The sequence below is a fragment of the Phalaenopsis equestris genome, unplaced genomic scaffold, assembly GCF_001263595.1.
Source record: "Phalaenopsis equestris unplaced genomic scaffold, ASM126359v1 Scaffold000513, whole genome shotgun sequence".
Lineage (NCBI taxonomy): Eukaryota > Viridiplantae > Streptophyta > Magnoliopsida > Asparagales > Orchidaceae > Phalaenopsis > Phalaenopsis equestris.
Genome location: NW_018164953.1, coordinates 1,093,246 through 1,105,702, shown reverse-complemented (window position 1 = coordinate 1,105,702; position 12,457 = coordinate 1,093,246). Strand labels below are relative to the sequence as shown.

Here is a 12,457-nt window from a genome sequence, read left to right as displayed (position 1 = left end):
TCCTGCTGATTTCCTTTGTCCAGCCCTTCCTCCTCGCTGTCATTGTTGTTCCAACCCTCCACCTTCGCCTCCGCTGCTATCCAGCCCTTCCAATTTGCTGCCGCCACCATTTAATCCCTCCATCCTTTCTGCCATAACCCCGAACTGCCCTCCCATATCGCCCCTGCTATTTGCTTACTGACTGGCACTGGGGAAACAGTTGCATTACTGTTTTTTTTCTTGTCTTCCACCTCCGCACCACCTTCCAAACCCTCGCCAACCACCACCACCACCCCTGGATCTACCCCCTAGCTTGAGTATGTTTTGTCAGTTGTTGCAATTTCAGATTTCTGTATGTTGGTTGTAATTCCCTATTTGATTTCCGTAATAACATTTGGTTTTTCTATTATCTCCGGAATCAAAAATACTCCTGATAATCTTGTAAATAGTAAATATTCCCTTTCAGGTCAACTAAATACTGAACAGTAAATGATAACTGAACACGAAAAATGCATGAAGAGCAAAGAATGCTTTCAGATGGATGATGCAGGAGATTTAAAATGGTGACTACAATCAAGATTGCTTAAGTTAGAATGATTAGTTTGCTTTAAGATAGATGAGGCAATACATTTAAAGTGGTTACTACAATCAAGTTTGTTTTAGTTTGAGAGATTAGTTTAAGTCTAAAAAAAAACCCGAATGATTACCACCTGAATGTAATGGCAAAATTCAACGAAAAAAGAAAGAACTAGCATACAAACAAACAACAACAAAAATAATAATATAAAAGCGCAAAGCATGAACAAGCGAAGTCTAGCAATGGACGTGCAACAAGAAATATTAAATACTCTTAGGATATGATCCACATCCGGTAAGGATCTAAATATAGCATTTCTCACTTCAAAAATAATAAAAAGCATCACAGTTGTGATAGAAAATTTTAGTTTTACCATTCCAGATGGTAAGTTTGAGGTTCCTCTGAAACTACCAGGATGTAAAAAAAAAATATTAAGCATGAAAATATGGTTAGCAACTTACAAAAACTGAAACAGATAAAACCATAACATAGATTATTGCAAATTGCACTGTTCAATCGATCTATCGGTAAAGAAACAATAAACCTTTTTTCTGGCTTCATACTGAATCCTCTCAGCTTCAGCAGCTTGTTGTTTCTTTTCTAACTTGGAATAAAACTAAAATAATAAAAAGAAGAAACGAGTTCAGTATTTCTTAGAGACTGTAAAAAATCATATACACAAAACAATAAACAAGAAGCTACCTCTTTCCATTTCTCAGCACGCTCACTGACTCTGAAAGTGGGAGAGCATGCAACAGTGCTCCTACTTCTAAAAGTCTTCACAGAAGCTGCACTTCTATGCTATTGTTCAGGACACAATAATGGCATTATTTGACAATAAATTAGAAACAACAAAAGAATAAAACTGTTATAGCAGTTCTAAACAAAGGATACAAAGAAATGACAGAGCAGACATCCTCTTCAACAATGCGTTTTCTATTCTGAGGTTGAAGAGGTTTCCTTGATTCAAGATGTAAGCTAGCCTACATTGGAGCAATGAAGTAACAAATATGAACCAGTAGCGTATTTTCATTAAAGCGGCATTATATAAGAAAATAATAAAATAAATCCAATAGAAAATGCAGTTCTTTTGCATACAACATTAAAACTCAGTGGGGTAGAACCGTAGAAGCGCCATATTTCGATTGGAGAAAAAGCCCAAAATTGTCCTCCCATTATACCAAAACTAGTGAGAAAAATAGAGGAAAGCACAAACACAAACTTTCATTAATATTAAAACAGGCTTACAACATGACTCGCACGGAAATAACAACACAAAACACAAAACGACACCAGCAAACACTCCTAATGTATCTAATGGGTGGTGGAAGTCGGCTAGAGAGAACGAGATGATTGGGAGGGCTGATGGTAGTCACAGAAGGCGGGTGGTAGCGAAGGAAAGGTGCGGAACTATAGGGACAGAAAGCAGGAAAGGATTGTAGGTGATCGGCAGAGGTAGTGGGGTAGTTGGGAGGAAGCTTGAAAGGAGTTAGATAGATGGGATAGCAGTAATAATCTGCAGGAAGGGGGAATGACTGGGTGTCGGGGTGACAGAGGGAGAGTTCGGCAGCCAAGAAGTGGAGATGAGAGGTTTGGGGAAGGTAGAAAGGGAAAATACAATCACCACCTCAGAGAGGATACAGCCGGAGCACCCCCACCTCCTCAGAAACAGCCCACAAAGAGGAAAGATACTCCACACAGGAGATAAGAGGGCAACTTCACTATAACTTACTCTCCACACAAATGGGATGGTAATTTATAGGCCCCCCCAGGATGGAGGAAGCTTCTACGCAAAGGAAAGAGGTGGAAAAACAAGAGAAATCGAGAAAACTCTTCCTAGAAATAACCAGTGTGAAACAGCCCCCTCTAGATCGCGTGAGTTCACGATTCTTCTCCACAGCTCTCACGCGGGTTCTTCGTCTTTCGCGATTCCAGCTCCCACAAAGCTTCACAGGGCTTCTGTCCTGCGGGTTTGAAGTGCCCACAATCGGGTGCTGCCCTAGCGCCTGCATCAGTCTCCTCGGTTTGAGGGGAGCTTTGAATTCATTGGTCGAAGCTTCCTTTTTGTTATCACCCACCCCTGGATCCCACTGACAACTGCACTATTTCCCGATGTATCTGAGGGTCTTCCCTAACTTGCGAGTAAAAGTCCACATAGATCTGTCCTTGTGAGGTTGTGCACTACACCTATATTGGTGAATCTTCTCAAAGTAACCTATGATCGATTTGATCGAGCATGTAATGACAACGATCCTCCCTTCCCGTACAGCGGTGGTGCTATTGGTTCAGCTTCAACCTGACGTAACCTCGATCATATTTGTCATGTATGGGGGCAAGTGTCTCAGTCTTCTCGTCTGGTGTGATCACTAAAACAGGTCATTCTGCTGATAAGGAATACTGTGACCACGGGCTCCGTCAAAGGAAGGAGAGTGATGCGCTTCCCATCCTTGGTGAAAAAATACGTGTTTCTAAGTCTGTCGTGTTGAATCCTTCGGTCAAACTGTCACGATCGTCCCAACAAAAGGTGACAGACATCCATAGGGACCACGTTACACCACACCTGGTCTTACTGCTGACCTCCGATTGAAAATTCTACCAAGCATCTTCGGACTATGCTGACCCGATTCTCCTTCTTCAACCACGTCAATGAATATAGTTGAGAATATCTCTGAGTTGCGAGTCCTCACTTCTCTACCATCTGTGTTGAAACCATATTCTTGTCGCTTCCGCTGTCGATGATAAGACTGCTTATCTTTTCGTTCATTGTGCAATGGGTATAGAATATGTTGTGGCGAAACCACTGCGAACCCCTCGTGTTCTCGGTTTGCAGGATTTGTCAAATCACGAGCGCTTTTCCTTGACTAATGGGAGTTGATACACCTCACCTTTTCTTCAGCTTTCTTCTCGTTATTCATTCCACGACGTCTTGATCTGTGAGTGTGACTATCCTGCTCATGGGACAACTAGGGCTATGTGGCCATAGCCGTGACATCGGTAACACTTTCTGGCCGGTACCATGTTGGAGGAGCTACGCTTCTCCTGTTTCTTCCTGCTTTGGTCTGTACTATCATTCTTTTGTTCGTGCTTGCATGTGTCTTCCGGGATATCCCTGTCGGTCGTGGTGATTGTAGGTGACAGCCTGCCTCAAGGTTGCAGCTTGAAAAATGACTGTTGTCAACTCTGTTTGTGTTGTCTTTCTACCTTCAAGACTAATATTTGGATATTCCCTAGGATTTAGTATGGCTCCAATTGTATCATATTGTTGATGGCGGGTTTTAGACCCCCAAGATATCTGACTATCGTATGTTCCTTTGGCTCCGTCAGCTCGCATTTCATCTGCAAGTGATTGAATTGGGTTGTGAACTCAACTGAAAGATCCCTCTGTAGCAAGTTGTGGAGTTTCAGAAACATATCCTGGCGATAGTGGGGTTGGAGGCATTGTTTCTGCATTATCTTCTTCATCTTCTCCCACCTAATGATCTTTTCAGTATCGTCCATCTTCCTCTACATCTACACCTTTTCCCACCAAAGAAAAGTGCTTTTTTTTTTGTTTAATAACAGCTAGTTTGACCCGTTTGTCTTTTGGTACATCTTTATATTGGAAAATTTGTTCAACTGATTGTAGCCAGTCGGTAAATTCATCGGGATCCATACCTCCTTCAATTTTGGGAGGTCCATCTTGATGCCAAAGTCCAGCAGATCTTCAAAAGGAGCTTCTTCCCTCAGTCTCTTTTGATATTAGATACCAGAATGACGCGGTCGATATTCCTCGTCACTATGATCTTCCCTATAGAACAGATTCATCCCATCGTCCTTATTTTCTCTTTGACTCTCTCGATCCAAACGAAGGCAATCTATTCTTGGTTTTTGTCATCCAACTCTATTAGTCTCCGTTGTAGACGACGGATTTCCAATTGAATCTCTTCCCGGGTCAAATCTGGTGTACCTCTTCGTGGAGGCATGGCTAGTGTTGGAAATCGGAAGGGAAATTTCGGTGAAGGTGGTTTGGATGGGGCGAATGCTAGAAAACCTTAGGATAGGACTAAAGTTGAACTAGCTCTGATATCAAATGATATTGGAACTTATAGGAAAAACAACGGAAAACACAAACTTTCATTAATATTAAAGTAGGGCTACAACATGACTCAAACGGAAATAACAACACAAAACATAAAAAAACATCAGCAAACACTCCTAATGTATCCCAATGGGTGGTAGAGGTCGGCTAAAAGGATTGAGATGATTGGGAGTGATGATGGTAGTCATGGAAGGCAGGTGGTAGCGGAGGGAAGGTACAAAACTGTAGAGACAGCAAGTAGGAAAGGATTGTAGGTGTTCGCCAGTGGTATTGGGGTAGTTGGAAGGAGCTTGAAAGGAGTTAGATAAACGAGACAAAAGTAATAATATGTAGGAAGGGGGAATGACTGGGAGTTGGGATGACAGAGAGAGAGTTTGGCGGCTGAGGAGTGGAGATGAGAGGGTTTGGGGAAGGTGGAAAGGGAGGATACAATCACCACCTCAGAGAGGATATAGTCAGATACAGCCCACAAAGGGGAAAAAAACTCCACACAGAAGATCAAAAGCAACTACAGTAGAACTGACTCTCCGCACAAATGGGACGACAATTTGTAGGCTAGGCCACAATGGAGGAAGCTTCTACACAAAGGAAAGGGGAAGAAAAGACAAGAGGAATCCAGAAAACTCTTCACAAAAAGAGCCGGCGTGAAACTATCCCCTCTGTATCGTGTGAGTTCCTGATCCTTCTAACTTGCTCTCGCACAGGATCTCCCATTGTCGCGACCCACGAAGCTTTGCGGGGTTTCTATCTCGTGGGCTCAAAGGGCCCGCATTAGCGTCGGGAAGCGTGGTGGGCCCATAACCCATAAGTCCCAGAATCGAAACCTGACTCTGATACCAAATGATATCAGAACTAGTAGGAAAAATAGTGGAAAACACAAATACAAACATTCATTAATATTAAAGTAGGGTTACAACATGACTCGAATGGAAATAATGACACAAAACATAAAACGACACCGACAAACACTGCTAATGTATCCCAATAGGTGGTGGAGGTCGACTAGAGAGATCGAGATGGAAGGGATGACGACAGTCACAAAAGGCGGGTGGTAGCGAAAAGATGCAAGGGACAGCAAGTATGAAAGGGTTGTAGGTGGTCGACAACGATAATGGGGTAATTGGGAGAAGCTTGAAAGGAGTTAGATAGACGGGACAACAATAATAATCTGCAGGAAGGGGGAATGGTTGGGTGACAGGGTGACGGGGTGACGACAGAAGAGTTCGGCGGCTAGGGAGTGGAGAGGAGAGAGTTTGGGGAAGGTAAAAAGGGAAAATACAATTACCACCTCGGAAAGGATACAGTCGGAGCACCACCACCTCCTCAAATACAACCCACAAAAGGGCAAGAGACTCAACACAGGAGATCAGAAGACAACTCCAATAGAACTGACTCTCCACACACATGTAACGACAATTTATAGGCTCCACCAGGACGGAGGAAGCTTCTACACAAAGGAAAGGGGTGGAAAAACCTAGAAATCCAGAAAAATCTTCCCAGAAATAACCGATGCGAAAGTCCCCCCTGGATCGCATGAGTTTGTGATCCTTCTGCCCCACGGGTTCGAAGTGCCCACAATCGGGCACTGCCTTAGCGCCTGCAACATCCGACTATACATATGTGATCAATATAGTCTTACAATATCACATATCTAAACTTAAGTCCCTCAAATCAGCAAAATTGATTCAAAATAATCCCTGGCAAATTAACAAAAAGTGTAAGAAAAAGTGATGTCTAATGTTAAATTTGAGTATTTTTTAGTAATTCAAGAGTATTTGTGCATTTTTTCTTCCTATTCCTCTAAGCCACTCCCCTGATTTCAATTTTCTTCCACTATGCTTGCTGCTTTGACTGCTATATTCCATGGTATGCTCGGTTTTCGTAAAATGTTAAATAACTTCTCTTGTAAATGATAATTAGAAAAGAATAATTATAAATTATATTTTTCCTAAAAAATCCTTCACCCACACCTTGTAAAACAATTTACCAATCACTTTCTGTCAAATTCTAATTATAATTTTAACAAAAAGACCATTGGAGACCGATTCTATATAGTAAATGAACTAAATTTGAGAAAAGTGATACTGTAAGACCAAAGTGATCACATACAAATAATCAGAGGACTATTTGTTACTTTTTCTCTAACCAGCTTCATAACAGTCGTTTTTTCTCTGACCTGTTTCATTACGTATCCAGTAAAGTGTCAAAATAGTTCTTTGCCTATTTACAATTTTACATGAGGTCATTTTAGTCCTAATATCTATAAAAATGTTAATTTAGTCTCTATAATCTTTTAATATAGACTGAAATAGTCCCAATGTCAAATTATTTTAGCCCAATTAAAAGAATATGGGAGCTAGGATGACACTTTTATAGACCCTTCGACTGACATGACCACCCACAAAGAGTCATGAGACCATTTTAATACTTTTCTCATCATGTGTCCTTCTTGTGACTTTCAAACACAGATCCAAATGGTTAGAAATTTGGCACAAACAAGGAAAAGGGATTCATATTTAAAAATGTCCCGATTTCACAATACAAAAATATTAAATAGCACAAATTATTATTGGGAGAAAACTTCCATTACAGTCCTACCCTAAAGTCGACCAAAGTTCATAATACAGAAAAAAAAAATGAAGTTAAAAAAAGGAAAATAAAAAATAAAAACTCATTTGAAATCACAAATATACAAACCTGATTCTTCTTTACCAGGTTTGGCAACCCAATGCTGTTCATAATTGTATGTTTTTTTTCATTATTAGATATAGTGGCAGCAGTAAATTTGCAGGCACCTGAAGCACACTTGCCGGCTGCAAGATTAAAGGGTCGAGGAACAGTGTACTTGGACCTAGCAATATTCACAGCTTTTGAAGTCAACTGTATCTGTGTTGCATCAGCATCCAAATGAATATTTTCTATATGAGGTACTTCAGGATCCTTTGAAACATTTGAATCCTGAGTGATGCAGACCATAGAGGTCGCACCGCCTTCATTTCTTTCATATTCTGACTCCATGGTTCTAAGATAAGCCTTAGGGTCAGGGTGGTCTCCTGAAGCTTCATTAGATATTGAAGTTTCCAATGGTTTAGAAGCATCATTGACAACGTGCCTAAGATTACTTTTGGCATTACGAATAAAAGCATTTGAGTCTTCATATATTCGCATTCTGACAGCTTCTCCCCAAATTGAGCTGAAAACAGCCATGAAACAGGAGTCATTTAACATACAAATCATGAAAACGAAGAAAACACTGCAGAGCTATTTCAGATTTATTTAACTTGCCATACGGATGAAGAGAAAATTTCAGTACATTTTTATGAAGAAACAAACAACGAAACATAACAACAGCTTGTCAACAAAACCAACAAAGTTCAAAATCCAAATTCACTATACAAAAAAAAATCATTTAGGTCTGAAGAACTAAAGAAAGAAACCAGAAACAATAACATGCTGAGATTTTTCTATGCAACTATATACAATGATTCTAAAAACCAGCTAAAACGATCCATTTCAAAAACCTGCCAAATGAAAAACCACATTTTAATAGGTTTCAGACTCGTGACTCCTGCTTTAAATAGAACAATTTTTATAGCATGCTCATACTATAACCCTGCATAACAGTGTGCAAGGAAGCTAATTTACATTATCAAGGTTAGCATTTTAAGCAGCCTTTGAAAAGAACAAATCTTCAAAACTAGAAATATAATGAATAAAATTGCTATCTAAACCATTTTAGATCGATAAGTATATGATTAATTTATACAAATTAATTCATCACATTAAAAAATATTAAAAAAATTAAAGAGTAAATTAAATAGTTATGTATTTACTACAAAAATTTTGTTGATTGTAAAAACACGTTTCATGCTTATAATCCAAAACATCAACTACGTTGTATAAATGTCATTTTCATCATTCAAATACAAAACATAGAACCATGAACTTGAAACTGAAGTGTGGAAATTTCTAAACAAATAATACAATAAGAATTAGAAATAAATTACTAATAAGTATATTTCAAAATACAATCAGAAATGGAAAGAAATGATAATTACCAATGTCCGGGAGTTATGAGCACTTTGGTTACAGTAGGAAGCATTTTGGATTTTTAAGACACAATATCAGCATGTTATAATCAATTAAAATTAAGTTATATATTAAGAATTGCTTTGAATTTTAATTTTTCTCAAAATATTTTCCTGGATAACTTTTTTGCTTTCCTAAATAGAAATCACTGAAACGGGTCACTAAAGATTGATTTGACATCATTTTCTGTTTCTATTTTTAAGTAGGACATGATATGTTTGATTAGTATTTCGTAACCTTTTGCTTTAACAAATCCATTGTTTTCATAAATACCCAAAAAAATTTAGAATCCTTTTCATCAATACTGCCATACACCCAATCTCGTGCACAATACCGGCCAACGCCGCACCCACCACCAGCCAACCACCAACCTTGCACTTACCGCCGCCGCCCTACCACACATCGAAGTTGATGAGATCACCATTTCATCAACAAGCGCCTAAGATAGTGGAGCTACACCCATTCCAAACCGCAGAAGAAAATAAAAGTTAACAATGATCTTAAACAATCCCAAAAACTATCAAAATCACCAAAAGTTTTGCAACAAAAATGAAAACCAACTTAAAAAAACTTTCTGCATACCACTAGAAAGTAGAAATTTTCTACGAGTCAGAACTGAAAAATACGATCAATATCAAAAAGGCATTCAACATGCGCAGGTTCATGTGCTTTCCCAAACTGCCCAAAAATAAACGCAATAATTCTAAGCAATGATTTTACAAGTCCTTACAATTGGACGGGCACAATAAGTATGCAAGATTCAAATAGAACAGAGAATAAAGGTTTAGAATAATAAGATTGAACCCCTATAAACAATACATCAAATGCAATTCCCCCGTGAAGTCAAAAGCTTACAACCAAATTAGCCAATTTCATGTTGTACGCAAACTTCCAAGCAGCCAATTGTACCCGTTTACTGAAAGGTTTTAACAAATTTATTAAAAAGAGCAAATGCAAAACACAAGTATTATGCTCATTCTACAATAAATGACAGTCACAATTGCTTAAAGGGACAATTGTAAGAAATAATTCATGGAGTGAGAGAAACAAAAAAAAATAATTAAAAAAAAACTATAAAATGAAAAAATTATGGATGTATTAGAGGGACAATTGTAAGAAATAATCAAAGCACATGCAAACTACTGCCTTAACAGGTTGAACCCAGCAACCTCAAGCTAACTTCTTTGAAAATGCATATAGCACAAGCAAACTACCGCCGCCCTACCACGCATCAAAGTTGATGAGATCACCATTTCATCCACAAGCGCCTAAGATAGTGGAGCTACACCCATTCCAAACCGCAGAAGAAAATAAAAGTTAACAATGATCTTAAACAATCCCAAAAACTATCAAAATCACCAAAAGTTTTGCAACAAAAATGAAAACCAACTTAAAAAAACTTTCTGCATACCACTAGAAAGTAGAAATTTTCCACGAGCCAGAACTGAAAAATACGATCAATATTAAAAAGACATTCAACATGTGCAGGTTCATGTGCTTTCCTAAACTGCCCAATAATAAGCGCAATAATTCTAAGCAATGATTTTACAAGTCCTTACAATTGGACGGGCACAATAAGTATGCAAGATTCAAATAGAACAGAGAATAAAGGTTTAGAATAATAAGATTGAACCCCTATAAACAATACATCAAATGCAATTCCCCCGTGAAGTCAAAAGCTTACAACCAAATTAGCCAATTTCATGTTGTACGCAAACTTCCAAGCAGCCAATTGTACCCGTTCACTGAAAGGTTTTAACAAATTTATTAAACAGAGCAAATGCAAAACACAATGCTCATTCTACAATAAATGACAGTCACAATTGCTTAAAGGGACAATTGTAAGAAATAATCCATGGAGTGAGAGAAACAAAAAAAAATAATTAAAAAAAAACTATAAAATGAAAAAATTATGGATGTATTAGAGGGACAATTGTAAGAAATAATCAAAGCACATGCAAACTACTGCCTTAGCAGGTTGAACCCAGCAACCTCAAGTTAACTTCTTTGAAAATGCATATAGAGTCAGAGATGAAACTGTCTATCAACAAGTTAAATCCTCAGATGACAATTAACCTGGAAAAATATTTTAACAATCGATTTTTAATGTACAAAAACAAACAATTATTTGAATGAACTACTTAAATAAGAGTAAGAAGACCTTTGAAGACAAAATTTTACAAATGCAGAAGCAGGTCTCAAGAGTATTTGTGAAGCTGTATAAGTTCATGATGAACAGAAATGTACAGATAGAAATGTTCATAGAGCAAATAAGTGTGTCGCAAAAGAAAGAAGAATTCAATTCACCATTATAAGTAAAGATATAAGGCTAGTATCCTATGCCTCTGTTTTCTTCTGTTTTTATTTTTATTTCGTTTATTCCCACTTGGCTTCCTTCCTTTCCGGTTATTTCTTATATTTCTATTCTCTAAATAGGTTATTTCCTACAATGACACTTATATATATGGTAGGCTGTTCGGAATTGCAGCTTGGTTTTTAGGTATTTTGAAAGTTATTCTCTAGTTTTCTTGCTCTCCGAAGTGTTGTAGCATCTTTCCTTCGCAAGTAATGTGTATATAGCTTGCCCGGGAATAGATGGTGGATCCCTCTAAACATCCTTACCACGCCGATTCGCCATTTGCTCGTTGTTTTCCGCCGGACAGCAATCAAATGTGCTCCCAACTACTGGTTACTGTAACTTTATAAATTCGTTGTCTCGTCATTGTTTGCGCCAATTATCAGCCGCCGTCCATCTTCACACTCAGTATCAATCCTACAAAATCCTTAATGCAATTTTGTATTACATACACATTCTAGGAACCCTAGGACAGTGTCAGTTCGTTTGAGAAAGATTTCTATCTGTGTTTTGTTACACACCACCGGTCCACCACCACGGTTTCATTTGGAGAACTCATTTTATGTTGCTTTTTAGAAATTTTTTTGTGGGAAGCTACTTTTTAAAACTAGATTTATTAGAGTTTGGTGGCTGTAAGAAAAATTGTTTGACATTTAAAAAAAATTATTTATAATTCTCACCACAACTTTCTATGATGTGGGAGCATATCGACCGCGGTACTGTAACAGCTACATTACCACGGATGTGTTTTTGAAGCCGCTACAATAACCGGGGTCCCTTTCATATTCAATTTCCTTTTTTTATTTGATTCACTACCTAAATCCATCCCTTCATATACCCTCCCCGCCTTTATTTATTGTCTATTCTATTACTTGTTTGGTCTATATATTTCTCCCTTATTTAAAGATGTTGCTTGCCTAGGATTAGGGAAGAGAGTTTTTGATGAGTGTAGATTTCTGAGTTGCTGCCTATAAGACATTCTTCCCCTCTGGGGGCTGTATCTGACGGTGAGAAGGTGTTCCGATTGTAACTCATCCGAGGTGGTGGCCGTCTCCAAGAATCCAGGAGGTGCTCTGGGTATAGCTCGACCCGGACGAGACAATTATCCTTCCACAACCCCTCTTGCCCCGCTTCCAGTAACTGCAAACCACTCGACCTTGCTGCCATCTGCTTTCTTCCCTACTGTTGCTCTATGCTTCCTGCAGTTGTTCTGTTGTTGTCAACCATGCCGACACCTTCCTTAATGTTGTTCAACACCTCCAGCAGCTGTCCTGCTGATGCCAGCCACTCCGATACCTTCCTTGTTGTTGTTCAACGCTTCCCACAGCTGACATGTTGCCATCCAGATCTTCAACTGCCTTCCCAATAGCCTCTTATG

General features: G+C 38.7%; 1 protein-coding gene across 2 annotated transcripts in view; it reads right to left on the bottom strand.

Moving 5' to 3' along the window:
* Positions 1-12,457, bottom strand: part of LOC110028509 (protein WVD2-like 1) — a 51,110-nt gene that overhangs the window by 27,256 nt on the left and 11,397 nt on the right. For both annotated transcript variants that reach the window (XM_020730390.1, XM_020730389.1), the window contains exons 2-5: positions 7,332-7,827; positions 1,451-1,539; positions 1,259-1,352; positions 1,101-1,172 (exon numbers count right to left, since the gene is read on the bottom strand). In XM_020730390.1, the coding sequence (XP_020586049.1) occupies positions 1,101-1,172; positions 1,259-1,352; positions 1,451-1,539; positions 7,332-7,802 (726 nt within the window). In that variant the 5' untranslated portion in view covers positions 7,803-7,827. The remainder of the gene's footprint in view (positions 1-1,100; positions 1,173-1,258; positions 1,353-1,450; positions 1,540-7,331; positions 7,828-12,457) is intronic.